The sequence below is a fragment of the Pleurodeles waltl genome, chromosome 3_1 (genome assembly GCF_031143425.1).
Source record: "Pleurodeles waltl isolate 20211129_DDA chromosome 3_1, aPleWal1.hap1.20221129, whole genome shotgun sequence".
NCBI lineage: Eukaryota > Metazoa > Chordata > Amphibia > Caudata > Salamandridae > Pleurodeles > Pleurodeles waltl.
In genome coordinates, this window is record NC_090440.1 from 401,379,964 (window position 1) to 401,397,139 (window position 17,176).

Here is a 17,176-nt window from a genome sequence, read left to right on the forward strand (position 1 = left end):
ATATTACAGCGATAGCTTGTGAACAATTTGTGTATACCATGGCTCAATGTTCCCTGTTTGGAGACTTTCTGGGAGTTTTGCATGTGATAACTTCTATTCAAGTCCAGTTATTGTTGTGATACAAGCATTTGATATGTTTTCTCTATTCGTTTCCTTTCTTGTTACTCTTCTAGTGTACTATCAGGCGAGATGACCTCTTGAGTCCTCAGGCATTTGGGACCCTCATATGAATTTTATTCTGAGGTATATTTCCACCATCATTAGATCTGACCCCATGATTATTTAAGGAGTGGAGATTGCTGGTTCCATGTAGAGTATTAACCTATTGTGTCTATGTGAGTATATTAATATTCTTGGTGGGAAGTATGAGAGGCCTCCGTCAGGGTGGTGTACTCTTTTACCACACGTGTTCTGGTATCTAATCTATTTTATTCACACCTATGAGCAAAGTCTGTGTTCATCAGATTATTCATTGGAAGTATCTGTCGGGCACACCTTGGTTTTACAGACTTTTTGAGTTATTGTCTTGTGGCCTATTCAGCCCCTCTCATCCTGTTTATCAGAACTTGTGTGCCCTGAAGAAGGTATCCAGCAGGTGATTACGGGTTGTACTGAAATGCGCATTGGCACTGGTCAGAGCCACAGGAAGATCACAACGTGTGAAATTCGGCCCAATGTTGGGTTCAGAAACTGCTCTGAAATACTATATCATGTATTTATTATGAAGAATGTTATGACACACATGTAGGGGTTTGCCAGGGGTTTGCCAGATAAACAAACTGAGTGTATTACATATTTGACTGTCTGGCTTTTATATGTTATGGAGAGAGAAGTTGGTCTATTATTGTTTTTGTGGCTTCTTGGGATATGTCTTTGCTTTAAGTGTTTTTTTAGAGATTTGTACGTATGTTGTATGGATGGGGAATAATTGGGTGAATTGATTTTTATGTAGGGGAGTTGACATTTTAATTTCTTTTATTAGTTGTTTACTGATCATGAAGATACCATATAATTTTCAAAAATTTTATAATTTATTATATATCTGTGCAACATTAGATGTTATTTTTGATAATATTAAATGTTAGTAAAAACAATAAACATATTGGTTGTGACATCGTATGTGTTGTGTAATACTTATATCTATGGCTCCAATGTGAATTACAGATTGAGTTTATATTATTACAGATTGAGTTTATATTATTTGTTGTGTCTGTAGAATATTATTTTTTGTTCAGAGGAAAAAGCCCCAGGTTGAAGCACCTCTGTCAGGTTAGTCCTGACTGCCATCGAATGCAGCTCAAGGTCCAGGGCCTCGGCTGCTCTTAGCACTACCATTGAATATGAAGCAGCCTCCTCCTCCGTAGGTAACAGTAGAGGGAGAGAACATGCCAGTATCTGAGGAGGTATCCAATCCACTGGCTTCACCCAGGTCCGTACGCTAGTCCATGGGGTGTTGGAGCTGGGATTCTAGAAGGTCCAGCGACACCTCCCCTTCCTCATCATGACCTAGATCATCATAATAAGGATCCGACATAGGGGGCAAGGGCCCTGCCGGCGCAGGAGTCAGCGTCGTACGATGCCCACATGGTTCTGTGTCGGAGTTGTCAATGAGGGCCAGATGTAGGAACCAGCACCGGAGAAGGTCGAAATGGTACAACCAGCGCCGGTTTGGATCCATGAATGGATCTATGGTTGCTCCTCGGAGCCGAAGCCGCCGGTGTGGAACCTGAGGGGGACCCTTCTGATTGCTCGGGGCCCGAAGGTGCACCAACGGTGTCTGACTGCCCAAACTCTTTAAGCTGGGCAGTGGTTTGGGGAAGCATTAAGTAGGCCCAGATTCAGGCTCTACAGATGGAGGCCTTGATCAATGACGCTCCCTCTCCCTTGTTTCGTCTGCCAACAGACGGAGTGAAGTTGAAGAATGTTTCGCCTTCTTTGACTTCTTCTTATAACTCGACTTACCCGAACGTCCCGAGGACTTGGAGCGGGACGAAGATGATGTGGGGCTCTGTGGCCAATCCAGAGACCCTCATCTCAAAAGGATGATGGACGGAGTGCTGAATAATGCAAACACCCACCCCCCAGTCACATTTCTGGGTTTAATCCATCGTTCTTTTGCTCACCATGCCACCCCACTCTGTCCATCATCCTTTTGTGTTGCTAAAGTTGCCCTAAGTGGGAAGGGTATGCCAAGACGTGTGTCCCGTGCTCACTGTGCCACTGGATTCAAGCTAGCCTGGCTGATTAAGGGTGATACTTGGAAACAGGTCCCAGGATGCTCGTTTCTGGTCCAGGGAGGACCTGGCCTGGCAGTTCAGGCTGGACTGTTCCCATGTTCCATTTCAGTCTTCTGGTGTGGTCCTTAGGGATAATTTCTGTATTTGTGGGGCCAACCCCTCGATTATTAACATCCTCCATCCCCCACTCCATTTCCAAAATTAAGGGCTTATGGTCACCAACATTATTCAATAGGACCTTCATGTATTTGACTTGAAAAACCAGGAGGGCTGAAACAATAATAAAATCAATAATAGATTTACAACCTCTCCCAGTAAATAATGGGATGACATCACCCTCGCCATCGTGATCAATGTGGTGCACATTACTGGTTACTACAGTATCTTCCAAAAAGTCCCCCTGCACTGAGTGTTCAAAATGAATACTATTATGACTTTCAGCAGTAACTTCACCATACTTAACACAGTACCGTTGACACAGGTGGATATTAAAATTGGCTAAGAGGGTAACAAACATGAAATCCTGAGGTCTGGTGTTCCTCACATACTTCCAGGAAATCGTTTAAACAAAGCAGCTTTTCGGTACTGCCCCCTCCCGCGCACACACAGGAATTATAAAAATCAACAAAGTTAGGGTATTCTTAAAGGCCAACTCAACCACCTGCAGGTTACTGGAGCCTGTGTCAATCATCACTGGAGTGCATTGAATCCTCAGGGAGACTAAGGTGTGTAGGCCCTTTTTGGCTGTTCCTGAGTTTGAGGGTATCACTGCCCTAAAAAAGGAGGAAAGTCCGTCCATATAGAAATAATTTTCTGTGTCCGAGGTTTCTTTACATCCCCACATATATGCTGGCCATCTGCAAAATTCAACCATCTATCTATCATCAACTCTTTTGCTATTCAGTTCCACAATATTCCAGCAAACTATTTTCAAAGTAGAATCCAGGGGAAAACTATTCTGGGCCAGAGGCCTGCTCCTGACCTGCAACATCTTAAAGCTGGACTGCGTGGGGATTAAAAGAAGTGGATTCAGCCAATCAATATTATCTAGCCCACACAAGTGTTCAAATCTATTCAATAAGGTTCTGCTCTGTTCCCCTCCCATCCGCTCAGCACCTGGCCTCAAATGAGGGACATTGTTCCTATTCTGATGTGGGGTTTCCAGTGGGTACAAGAATTGAAGAGGAAAGATCCTATTCTCAGTAGAAGATTTATGACTATTTAATCAACAGTGTAAAAAGAATCTTGCAACCCTGGGGTGCCTCAAATTGATCCACTATCAACAACCCCTTCTACTCGCCTTGCCATGATTATATGGGGGGGGAGTGGGAGGACAATAAAAGACAATTCCAAGACGATGTGTCACACCAGTGTTTAACTTGTGCATTAGTTCAGGGGTTGACACCAACATAACCCCTTACAAGGGTGGCACACCCACTAAGACCCCTACTAGGGGCATCGCATCAGAAGAAGACCCAGTCTAGCAGAACAGCCCACCCAATATTTATACTTCGACTGGGGGCCCTGCAAGGATGCCTGTTTGATCCTAATCATCTGGCCAGTACTCAAACTAGGGAGATTAATATCATGGTACACGCGCCCTTTGACCTCCCTCCCCCCTTGAGAGTGCAAAGGCCCACTAGAAAATTCCTGTAGGGCGGGTCTAGGCCTCTGTGGCTCCTCTCGGACTGAGATACGAGATAGACCTAGTGGCCCAACATTTCCCCTGTTTCTTTCCTCTTCTGCACTGCTGAGGGTACAGCCAGGGAGGTTGCAATAATAGGATCACCACTGGGACTACCACTGCATTGTGTTGACAGATGGGATAACCTTGCCTCAATACTTTCCAGACGGTTTAATAGGGGTTTTAAAATCCCTTTAAACGTGTTTTTTAACCTACTACAGATCTCATTTGGGATCGATGTTTCAGGGGTGAGCACCTCTGTGTCCAACTTAGCATGTGCCCCCATCCGGAATGACAAAGCCTTTTTACACGTCGCCCCTCCTTTATTCTTCTTAACTGGAGGTTTGGTTTTGGCTGATGTGTCTGCATGATCAGTTACAGCATTATCCGTAGACATTTGGCATGTGGGCGGCTAGGCTAAGTCTAAAGGGGCATTGACAACCACAGGGACATCACAACAGCCAGGTGCGGAAGGGTCTCCCTTCCATGTTTCAATGAAAGTCTCCTTTCAGTCAACTCAATTTCTTTAGAGAGGACCTGCAGTAGCGCTACCTCCAATCATCATTTTACCCATCTCTCTGCCAGTGAGGATAGCCAAGAGGTGCCAACTGACGAGCTAAGAGGATTGGCCTGGTTCGACCTCTTTCGGGTGCTGATGGGCACAGACAGGCCCACTCTTGGACCGGGTACGCGCTGGCACGCATCCTGTGCCGCAGGGGTCCAAAAGCACTTTTAGCGCTGCGAGAGAAGGCGGCTCACCTCTGCAGGTGAACAGTGCCCAGAGGGATATAGTCCCACCCCAGGGTATGTGGCTGCAAAACAGGCTTCAGGAGCGGTAGTAACAAATGACTATGTCAATTTTATACTGGTGATCTGCTAGGTGATCAGATTTTTGAGTGGGTATGAGTTCCCATGGCCGTGAGTATCAGTGGAATTGCACATTGGATGCTGTGTAGTAGAGAGGTCATGTACCTCAGATTGGTTCAAGTATTTGTTTCAAAGGGTGTTTCAGAGTGTGAGATTAAGATGCCATGTGTTTCAGAGCTTATATGTCTCAGGGATGACTGTTTTAAGACACTCAGCTTCAAAGACTTTGGGTCTATTTTATGTGGGAAACATAAGGAAACATAAGTGCAATTCTAAGATACAACAGTACTTTTGCATGCATACCACATACAATTATGCACTTTGGACTATTTTTACATGTATGAAATTGGAAATTAACAAAATCTTTCCAGGAGTATTGCTAGTACACTTGGAAAAGTTTGTGAATGCTACAAGGTCAAGTCTGCATCAACTTAGGGACTGAAGTTATGGGACCAGATATACATTTTTTGTTTTTAAGAATGGGTCCAAAAGATCTACTTTTGACATGGGTTTTGATGGCCATCTGCTTTAGCAGCTATGTAATTCAGAGACCATGTCCTCTCCGCTGTATGTTTTAATGGTTGTTTGTCTTTGAGTCTTTGTTTTAAAGCACATTGTGCACTTAAACAAAGGTTTACAGGGTGAACAAACTAAAGTGTAAATGTATTACAAGTAAATTGTCTTACAGTGCAGTGCTAAATATTACATTGTGCAATCTACAAGTCATGGGTTTTCATGAAACCTGAAGAACTTGGTATAGATTAGGTCCCTAAATCAATGTTTCTCATTTATATGCTCTTTTTAAGAACCTAAGACAATTTCAAGTAAGTCAGAATTACCTTCTCAAAGTCCTCATCTTCGAACTCCTGATCCTTCTGCATGATCTCGTGGAGTCTGGCTTTCACCTTCTGTTGGCAACTGCTGAGAGAATCACTGTCACTGTCCAAAAGGCCGTTCATGTTGGCACTTTTTACCATCTGCACCAGGATTGGTGTCAACTCCCCTTCCAGAGCAAGTAAACCCTGCAGTCACAAATCACACATAAGCAGTCGAATGTAAACTCCCTGATTCACTAGCTAGTGAGTATTGAGAAAGCTGGCAAAAATAAGCTCTAGCTACGGAATGTCAACCAGAGAAAGCTTTGATTAATTCATGGCAAGTAAAGTGAACCACAAGTCTAAAAACCTTAACAGTCCTCTTTCAAATATCCTTGTTTCAGCTAATATTGCTCTGCTATCAAGGAACACTTACTAAGTATGTACATAATGTTACTTACTTTCAATCTTTACAGTGAATACCTTACCTAACCACAGATTCGTCACTGTGTGAATATTCCACAGAAACCAGACTGGATTTGAAAACTTTTATATTAGTAATTCTATGTCCTGACAGGTGTCGTTGTTCGGCTCCACGCCAACATCATTCTGCTTGAGAAGTGACAAGAGGAGCCTCATATAAGCGCCATTCATGTACGCTGATTTCAGTTACTTTCTTATGCTGCCCGTGCCCTTGGACGCAGAGCCCATTGGCAGATTGACAGAAACAGTATGAAGATGTCTCAACTGGGACCTTTTTAGATAGAAACAAACTCCAGTTTACAGAATATTGAGGTGGAAGGGATGGTGAGGAATTTGAAGTTAGAGTATTCACCAGAAAGATTGTAACTAAAGGTAAATAATTTTCTCTATTATGGATACTTCTAACCCTAGATTCCTCACTTCCTGAACAAATGGCATAGCAATATCTCTCAAGTTGTTGGGTCTGTGAAAATGCCCTTCTCGATGGGCCTCAGTGTTGAAGCATTATTGCTTTGTGAATGTAGAGAACAATTCATCAAGAGATGGACTGTTTTTACAATGCTTTGCCCTTCTTTCCACCAGAAAACGCTACTAAGAGCTGAGTGTCCACCTTATGTTCTTTGGTGTGATCAATATAAAAACTTTGGACATTCTTAAGGTCCAAACGATGGAGTCTCTCTTACTAATTAGAACATTGGAAGGTTGGCCGCTCCATTGAAAACAATTGAGTGCTCCGGGCTTTTACTAGCCGGTAAAAGCCCGCAGAGCCAACATTCCAATGTTCGCTTTGTTCACAGCAACAGCTGTGAACAAAGCCTCACGGAGCCCGAGGGGATTTTAATCCCCTCGGGCTCCATGAGCAATTTGTTTTTTTTAATAGAACATTCTGCCCTGAGTGGCAGAATGTTCTAATAGCCTTAGAACCCGCCGTAGCGGGCTCTACCAGCTATTAAAGGCCCTTTCCCTTGTTAAATGCCCTCGCCTTCGGCTCGGGCATTTAACGCGGGAGCGGGCCTTTAATAGCCGGTAGAGCCCGATACGGCGGGTTCTAAGGCTATATTAGAGGTCAGGTGGAACAAAAAATGCTAGAAAAGTGATAGCCTGTCCAACATGAAATAGAGTGACCACTTTCGGTAGAAAGTAAGCCCAAGTCCTCAACACCAACTTGTCCGAAAAGAACACTGTATAAGGTAGGTTGACAGAAAGAGTGACAGCTTGGTTGTAAGTCTAGCTGATGTTATGGCGATGAGAAAGACAGCCTTTAACATCAGAAGTCTAAACGGACATCTGTGCAGTGGCTCAAAAGGGTTGCACATCAAAAAAGTGAGGACTAAATTCAAGTTCCACTGTGGCATCTCAAAGGGTTTATGTGGATATGTTGTAAAACTTCGAAAAATCTAATCAAAACAGGTGACTTAAATAAACAGGGCTGATCTGTCAACCACAAAAAAGCCAAAAGAGACAATCAGTAGCCTTTAACAGAGCCCAAAGCAAGTCTTTGCTGGGCTAGGGACAGAACAAATAAGAAAACATCAGATAAGTTCCCTTGCAATGGGAAAACCTTTTGGGCACCACACTAATCCACAAATTCGACCTAGCAACTGGTGCACCCTGATTTTGTGTAAGGATGTGTAAGCATGCCTCACGGCCAAGATGACTTCAATGGACTCAGAGGGAAGATTGAATTAGATCAACTGCCACAGCTCAGTCTCTAAGCATGGAGAAGCAAATTGTGCAGGCCTCGGTGCATTAACCTGCTCTGTTGCTGCCGCAGAAGATCCTCCCAAGCACAAGTTTAGTCGGAGGACACATTCTCATGCCCAGGAGCTCCCCGTACCACACTATCTAGCCAATATGGTGTTACTAAGGAGACTTGGGCCTGGTCATTCCTGATCTTCATCAAAAGTTGGAGCTGGAAAGGCAGTGGCCAGAAGGCACGCAGGGGTCCCAAGCTCCACTTTAGATGGCGGCGTCTTTCAGAGATAGCAACCTTGGAAACTCAAACGTGCAAAAGTGATGATACTGCACATTCTTGGTGGTGGCAAAAAAATCAAGCTAGGGTTCTCCTCACTGCTGGAAGTTATCCTGTGCCATGTACAGGTGCAACAGCCATTCGTGATTTGTCAGCAGCAAAGTTTGTCCACCTTGGTGTTTAGAGATTCCGCCATGTGATTTTCCAACAGAGAAATTCCTTGGAGATCCAGCTCCTTCCAAAGGCACAGAACCTCCTGACACAGGGCCCAAAACCCCATTCCGCCTTGCTTGTTGCAGTACCACATGGTGGTAGTGTTGTCTGCGAGCACCTACAACAGCCTCCCTCTGATGATGCAGCAGGATACAGGAGGTCAAACAATCTCCGGAGCCCCAGAGTCATCTGAACTGAGATTCAGGGCTGAGGGTAAAACATCAGGATCACAGCCGAAATATGCTAGACTCTCCTCTCCAAGAAAAACGTCCAAAACAGTACCATATCCAGAATTGCTACAATGAAAGGAAGCGTCTGAGAAAAAGTCAGGTGTAACTTCAGCATGTTGATTGCGATGTCAGAAGGTTCGCCTTTTTCTGGAGGTAGTTGACGACTACCTGAGGAAAGTCCTCCTTCAACAGTCAGTCATGGAATCAGGAAAAGACTTGTATCCCGACCTTTAAAACTGTACTGCGACAACTGTCGTCACTTTCATAAACACCCAAGCGGCCCTGGTTGGTGAGTTCAAAAGGGAGCACTGCTAACTGAAATTGCTGCTAGTCCACCATGCAACGCAGGTCACCTTTGTGCCTACAGGACGGGTACAGGGAAATAATAAGTACCCTGCAAGTCTAAAATCGGCATGCAGTCTCCGGTGTCCAGGGCAGAAGGGAACTGGGCTAGCATGAGCATTTTTAATTTGTCCTTTCGTCAGAAGGTGTTGAGAGGCCTTCATCCTTCTTTGGCACAAGGATGTAGCAGGAGTAACTCTCAATTCTGAATTCCAAGACGGGGCCAGCTCTATGCCCCTTCGACCAAAAGAGCCTCCCTTACTACAATAAGATGGACAGATTGCCCACCTTCAGCCGAGCTGATGGTGGGGTACAAAGAAATGGGAGGGAGCAGCAGCGATGGACAATTTGGATCACCCACTTGTATGAAGTGGTAATCTGCAACCCCTGGAGGAAATATTGGACCCTGCCTCTGAGACAGTGGCTGTGTTCTGACAAGTGGTTTTGCAGCTGTGGGAGCTGGACAAGTGGACGGCTGAGCTTCATGTTATCCTTCCTTTCCCAGGTGTTGTCTCCGAGGACTGTGGCCTCAGCTACTAAGGGACTAAAAGGCCTGTTGAGCTGGTGGAGGGTCTGGCGTGGGCAAAACTGAAAACCCTGCCCACAATCACAGAGAGGATCAAATTGTTGGTGGCACTATTTTGTGGGGTCAGATAAACGCAAGGAAACAGCTGTGGCTCTACTCTCCTAAAACCTATTTTTTCACCAAAAGGGTGGGAGCAGTCAAAAAGCATGTTCACCACCAAGGACGCTTGAACGTTCCCAGGGAAGCTCCTAGACCTTATCCAGGAGTGATGCTGAAGAGCCTTACTAGTGCTCATCACCCATCCTTCACAGGCATTGTGTTCAAGCCACAGAGCTTTACAAATTTTGCTATAGTTCAACTGTCTTCAAAAGCTTGTGCAAGGGACTCCAGAAGGTTGTCCGGAGGAGCCAGTAAAAGTAGTGCCACCATGTCTCAGAGAATATGGGAGTAAAGGCCTAGCAGGCAGCTGGCATTCACAGGCTTGTAGAGGACAAAATTTGTTTTTCAAAAGTCTCTAACCTTTTGGATTCATGATCAGACAGAGTGGAAGGATAAGCATTTAGGATTTACTTTGCTGGTGGATGCCTGTACCTAGCGTTACATGTTATATAAGAAAGGCGGATCTAACCAACAACACGAGTGGAAAGGAGTGGACATAGCAGCACAGCAAGCACAAGTATTAGAGATCAGTTGAATCCACAACTTCATCAAGGTCTCAGCCGGTACTGAGGTTAGTTTTCCTCAGCTGGGAGTCCCTTGCAGTAAAGTGCCTCTTTTGGCATGGTTACACCCCTAACACACACACACACTTTTCGCTAACTTGACTTAGTGTGTGCTGGGATCCTGCTAACTAGGCCCCCGCACCAGCATTCATTCCCTGAACTTTACCATTGTTCCCACAATTACCACACCCCTGGCACACAGCTAAGTCCCTTGTAAAAGGTACCAGTGGTACCAATGGCTGTATGACCGGGAGGGTCCCTAAGGACTGCATTATGTATTGTGCCATACCAAGCACATGCTCACTTCCATTGTAGATTTTGAGTGCTGATGAGGAGAAAAAAGGCAAAGTCGACATGGCACTCCTTCCAGGGTGCCATCCCTACAATCCACTGCCTGCGGCATAGGTAAGTCACCCCTCTAACAGGCCTTACAGCCCTAAGGCAGGGTGCACTATATCACAGGTGAGGGCATAGCTGCATAGTCCATACTTAGACATTTTAAGTGCAGTGTGGTCATATTTGTCATTACGAACTCCACAGCTCCATGATGGCTTCACTGAAGACTCGGAAGTTTGGTATCAAACTTCTCAGCACAATAAACCCACACTGGTGCCCGTGCTGGATTTTTTGTAAAATGCACAGAGTGCATTTTAGAGATGCCCCTTGTATTTTACTCAACCCTTTAGTGTAAGGCTGACCAGTCTGTGCCAGCCTGCCATTAACAGACACATTTCTGACCCCATGGGGTGAGAGCCTTTGTGCTCTCTGGGGTCAGGAACAAAGCCTTCTCTGGGTGGAGGTGCTTCACACCTCCCTGTGCAGGAACTGTAACACTTGGCTGTGAGCATCAAAGGCTGAGACCTCCTGTTACAGTGTCCCAGGGCACTCCAGCTAGTGGAGATGCCCACCCCTGGACCAAGCCCCACTTTTGGTGGCAAGTTTGACAGGAAAATTTGGAAAATAACCCCAGCAGTGAAGACTCCAGACGACAACTGACTTTTCCCCAGCCCTACCAGCCTTTTTGCAGCTTCAAAGACCCCTGCTCCAAGAAGGCAACGCATTCTGCAGGACCAGCAACCTCTACAAACCCCCAGAGGACTCCCTGCCCAGCAGAGGACCAAGACCTCCAGAGGAGAGCAGCCCTGTCCAGAACAAACCTGCAAAAAGGATTCCAGAACAGCTCCGGGAGCACCCGATGCCCACGGCCTTAGTCCAGGTGGCCCTCCGGTCCAGGGAAGGTTCTGAGGCGGTTTCAACCTCGAGTCCACCCTGACCCCTCCTGGCCAATACAACGACGCCTGCAGCCTGAATCCAGAGGACGCTCCCGACTGCGACCAGATCAGACGAAGATACCCAACGCCCATGGAGACCCCTGCACCCGCAGCCCCCTGGCCTTTGGGAATTCGAATGCTGGTCCAGCAAAGTCCAGCGGGCGCCTCTTCTGCCTGCCCAGCCTTTGGTTTCCTGGAACCGACCCCCTGGACCCAGTTTGCAGCATCTTTTGTGACCCCTGGGGTCCCTCCACTGAAAAGCAGTGGGCACCAAAGTGTGTGTTTGCACCCTGCCGCTCCTGTGCCGCTGAGGGAGTGTGTTTAGTGTGATCCTGTGGAACCCCCTGGTGCTGATCAAACCCCCCAGGTCTGTGTCTTGAAACCGTGGGTTCTTACCTGCAATCTGCTTTCTACCCAGAACCCCCAGTCCTCATAGGATTCCATTACAAACTTCACACCAACATTCACCTCTGCCCCCAGCCGGCCCTGTGTTGCACTTTTAGGGTCTGTCTAAACTTTGACCTGTGGACATCCTAAATCCAGAAGACTGGAACCGTAAGTCGGGTACTTACTTGTTTTTTGTGCTAACACTTTCCCCCTCAGAATTTTATGGACTCCTAAGGAAAATTGCAGTGTCAACTTTTGAAATAGAAAATTGCTACTTACTTGTAAACTGCTTTATTTGCAAAAAACAAAGTTAATTTGATATATATATACCTGATACACATTCACAACTGTATTTACCTGCAATAAAGCTCTTGTGGTTCAAGTAATAAAGAAACAAAATATATTTTTGCTATATAAAAATAATTGGCCTGGAGTTAGTCATTGAGTGTGTGCCTCATTTCTTGACTGTGTGTGTAGAACAAATGCTTGCACTACCCTCTCATAAGCCTAACTACTCGACTACACTACCACAAAAAAGAGCATTAGTATTGCCTACTTTAGCCTCTATTAAGCATCTGGGGAACCCTGTAGTCTGTGGACAATATACCTAATTTTGGTATAGTATATACGGAGCTAGCTTCCTACATCCCTGTCCTCTCCATCTGTGCAAATGTATACTTTTGTTTAAAACAACAGAGCTGAAAATTATGGCCCTCATTACAACCCTGGTGGTCAAAGACCGCCAGGGCTGTTTCGACGGAAGCACCGGCAACAGGCTGGCAGTGCTTCCCATGGGATTACGGCCGCGGCGGAAGTGCCGCGATCACACTGCCGGGACCGGCAGCTTCCCGCCACATTGGCCCCGGCGGTTTCCCGCCACATTGGTCCCGGCGGTTTCCCGCCACATTGGTCCCGGTGGTTGTAATCTCCCAGGGCAGTGCTGCTTTCAGCGCTGCCCAGGAGATTACGAGTCCCCCTCCCGCCAGCCTTCATGGTGGTTGGAACTGCCATGAAAAGGCTGGCGGAAAGGGGAGTCGTGGGGCCCCTGGAGGCCCATGGAGCTTTTCACTGTCTGCATAGCAGACAGTGAAAAGCTTGACGGGTGCAACTGCACCCATCGCACCGCCGCAACACCTGCTCCTCTGTTGCAGCCGAGATCCCCGCTGGGCTGGCTGGCAGAAACTAGGTTTCCGCCCGCCGGCCCAGCGGGGATCTCCAAATGGCCACCACAGGAGTGCGGCGGATAGAACTTGGCGGGCAGCGCTTGCCAAAGTTGTAATGAGGGCCAAAGAGTTTAAAAAGGGCAGCTCTAGTGATCGCACATTAAACAAAACTAACTTTTGAGGCTCAGAGGTGTATCATTTGAGCCAGTGGTTCCTAACCTTTTGACTTCTGTGGACCCCCACTTTATCACTACAGGAACCCAAGGATCCCCACTGAATCATTACTGAAAGCCAGGGACCCCAACCTAAAAACTGTTGATAATTTGAAATGCAAAACAATACACAAAAAATACAGCAACAAAAATTCATTAAACACATGCATAAATGATAACACATTTTAATTAACTTGCAAATATAAATAAATATAATTTAAAAAGGAAAATTATAATTTTATTAGGAAGGTTGATTGATGCTTTTCTAAATTCAATTGAAGTAACATATTGTCCATACTATATTTTGTTTGATGCACCTGCACTGCTCCCACAAATCAATCTGAGGATACTACTTTAATTTTTAGCCTCCACTTTTAAATTCTTAACATTTACAGTACATTTTAAATTTTCTGTTGTACGTTTTGCCACTTCATTTATGTATACAGTTGATTAATCTTTTAATATTATTTCATTTTCGAAACAGTCGCGGACCCCCAGTGAGTCCCTGAACCACAGGTTGGGAAACACTGATTTAAGCCATACTGACTTTTGGGAAATGAACTGAACTGTTGAGGGCAGCGTGAATAAAAGTCGAGGGACCTGGACCAAGGTCATCACAAGCAAAATGTGAAGGCATGTTCCGGAACGAATATATCAGAGTTAACAAAAGAACCACATTAAGGTCGCATCAGCCTTAGCTTTGACTTAGAGGACCTTGTTTACAACCTACAATGCTCATGTTAGGCCTGGAAAAAAAGTGAACTGTAGAAGTAAATTCCCAGATTCTAAGTTTCACAGAATTAGGATCTGCATTCATAACAGGAGTGGAGTACTGATGAAACTCTACCAATGCGCTGGCTTGCCCATATGTCTAAAGTTTAGAATAGGCGTGTGAAAGGGGACAAATGCTGTGGATAAAAACAACCTCACAATTTTGAGGGGTTATACACACATATATTGAAGTTCCTTTCGCTATTATAAAATATGCACATAAATAAATTACTGCAAAGAGAGGAGTACCTTCGTAAGGTGGGGAATGGAGGGAACATCACATTACCCCTGTGCCTGAGGGAAAGATCTGTTATTGGAAAAACAAACAAATATGCAACTGCACTTTTCCACAAGATATACTTGACTAGGTTGTCTGCCATGTAATTAATTGACTGAAGTACGTCTAGAGGAAAAAAGAACACATGGAAATGTACTTCTTCCTCCAGATGTTTTTTAATATCCCCGAAACATAGTAAATGTATGCAAATCTTCATTGGAAATCTACAATGTAGGGATTTATGACATTTGTGAATCAAGCCTCAATGATCATTACAAACTAAAGAAAGGCATGTAGAACAGGTCTGTTTGTTCCCTTTAAGCTATGCCATTCAGATTAACAAAATAAGCTCACACCTTTGCGAAAGCTGCTGCAGTCATTTGCACCCGGCCCTCGTCTGAGGCATAAATCTTCAGGTCATGCCGGTAGGTGCTGTGCAGTCGCAGCAACCCGCATCCTGGAAAACCAGCATAGTCACCTAAAAAAAAAAGGGAGTTTAAGAGCACATCTCAATCCAGAAGACAGGTACAGAAAGTGCCTCTAGAAAAAACCTCTGACCAAGACATAGACAAACACATTAAAATGTAAAATGCCAGACTATTAATGAGCTTTCAGACGAACAACAATAATTCTATGAATAAATCAGGGTACCACAGCTAACAAAGCATACGCACAATACAATGTGGGTACATATAATACATCATAGTTTCTAAGAATGAGCTCCTCTAACAGTTACAAAACATTGCCGGTTGTGATATAAAGACAATGTTGTATGACTGAGGGGCAAATGTCCAACCTGGCCACGAGTAGCAGCCATCTTTGTGTGATGCAAATATGATACTTTCAGTGGAAGGTCACATGGGTTTCCTGCAAATAAATCCAAAATTGTGAGACCCCAACAAAACAGAAGCATGTGGCAGAGGTTCATAGGTTCTTGGTCAGTGACTCATTCAAAGAAATATCCAGGATCTGAGGACCCATGCAAAAGCTTCTGTGAGAGTATTCCAACCAAAGATACGTACCAGGACCAGCTGAGGTAGCGGCTATAAGTCTGGCTGAGCATTTCTACAAAAGCTACGTGTACGAGGCTGCTTCTACTAATGGCAGGACTGCAGATGATATAGTACTTTCTTCATGGCTAGAGTTGGTGTAAAAATGAACTATGGCTGGTGAGGAACACAGACCTGCCTATGGAAACACCGCTTTTGAGAACTAGTATAAATGCAATTCTCACCTGCTCCTCCTTGGTGGAGGATGAGGAGGGATAATGCTGTCTGGGGACGAATGGTGTGATACTCAAAAGAATGATGGATGTTGCGGAGATTTTAAATTTGGAATTCTAGTTCTCTTCCCTCATACATTTCTTCTAAGTAGAGGTCACTTTTGCAGACAAAGAGGAAAGAAATCTGGACATGAAGGTAGCAATTATGAAAACAATGATTAATATAGGTTTAGTAAAAAAAAAGAAAGCCAAATGACAGCCCACAGGGAGGACCAGTGCATGCAGATCTTCAGGCCTTAAATTATGCTATCAGCCCAGGTCTTGTTAACAACCATTATCCAGTGGTCTGGGAATATGATGCAACTCTGTCCCTGACAGAGGGCTTCTGATTTCATGATTGGCCAGCAAATGACAAGACCAATCACAGAGTAAGACAATGCCCTTGATCATCATCAGGAAGAAACCAGAACTCTGGTAGTACTGAATAATCGACCCTGGGAAGGGGAATGAAATGAAAATGTCACTTACCCAGTGTACATCTGTTCGTGGCATCAGTCGCAGTAGATTCGCATGTTCTGCAATAGCTCGCCATCTGGTGTTGGGCCGGAGTGTTACAAGTTGTTTTTCTTCGAAGAAGTCTTTCGAGTCACGGGACCGAGTGACTCCTCCTTTTGTCTCCATTGCGCATGGGCGTCGACTCCATCTTCGATTGTTTTTCCCCGCAGAGGGTGAGGTAGGAGTTGAATTGTAGTAATAGTGCCCATGCAATGGAGTGACTAAGTATGCACCTATTTAAGGTTGAGATGACACATATATAAATAATTGAAGGTAACTTCCAAACTGCTACAGGCTCCCGGGGAGGCGGGTGGGCACATGCGAATCTACTGCGACTGATGCCACGAACAGATGTACACTGGGTAAGTGACATTTTCAGTTCGATGGCATCTGTCGCTGTAGATACGCATGTTCTGCATAGACTAGTAAGCAGTTATTTCCCCAAAAGCGGTGGATCAGCCTGTAGGAGTGGAAGTAGTCTGAAATAATGTTCTTAATACAGCTTGACCTACTGTGGCTTGTTGTGCGGATAACACGTCTACACAGTAGTGCTTGGTGAATGTGTGAGGCGTAGACCATGTGGCTGCCTTACATATTTCTTGCATTGGGATGTTTCCTAGAAAGGCCATGGTAGCACCTTTCTTTCTGGTTGAGTGTGCCCTTGGTGTAATGGGCAGCTGTCGTTTAGCTTTAAGGTAGCAGATTTGGATGCATTTAACTATCCATCTGGCTATACCTTGTTTTGAAATTGGGTTTCCTGCATGAGGTTTTTGAAATGCAATAAAGAGTTGTTTAGTCTTTCTGATGTTTTTTGTTCTGTCAATGTAATACATCAATGCTCTTTTGACATCTAATGTATGTAGTGCCCTTTCAGCTACGGTATCTGGCTGTGGAAAGAACACTGGAAGTTCCACTGTTTGATTTAGATGGAACGGTGAAATAACCTTTGGCAAAAATTTAGGATTGGTCCTTAGGACGACTTTATTTTTGTGTAGTTGTATAAAAGGTTCCTGTATTGTAAACGCCTGAATCTCGCTTACTCTTCTTAGGGAAGTAATGGCGATGAGAAATGCCACCTTCCAGGTTAGGAACTGTATGTCGCAGGAGTGCATGGGTTCAAAAGGTGGACCCATAAGTCTAGTTAGGACAACATTTAGGTTCCATGAAGGAACAGGTAGTGTTCTTGGTGGTATAATTCTCCTAAGGCCCTCCATGAATGCTTTAATG

General features: G+C 45.0%; 1 protein-coding gene across 15 annotated transcripts in view; it reads right to left on the reverse strand.

Annotated features, from left to right (window-relative positions):
- PPIP5K1 (diphosphoinositol pentakisphosphate kinase 1) overlaps positions 1-17,176 on the reverse strand; it is a 1,126,642-nt gene that overhangs the window by 423,502 nt on the left and 685,964 nt on the right. For all 15 annotated transcript variants that reach the window (XM_069222621.1, XM_069222618.1, XM_069222612.1 and 12 more), the window contains 2 exons: positions 14,529-14,650; positions 5,628-5,810 (listed from right to left, as the gene is read on the reverse strand). In XM_069222621.1, the coding sequence (XP_069078722.1) occupies positions 5,628-5,810; positions 14,529-14,650 (305 nt within the window). The remainder of the gene's footprint in view (positions 1-5,627; positions 5,811-14,528; positions 14,651-17,176) is intronic.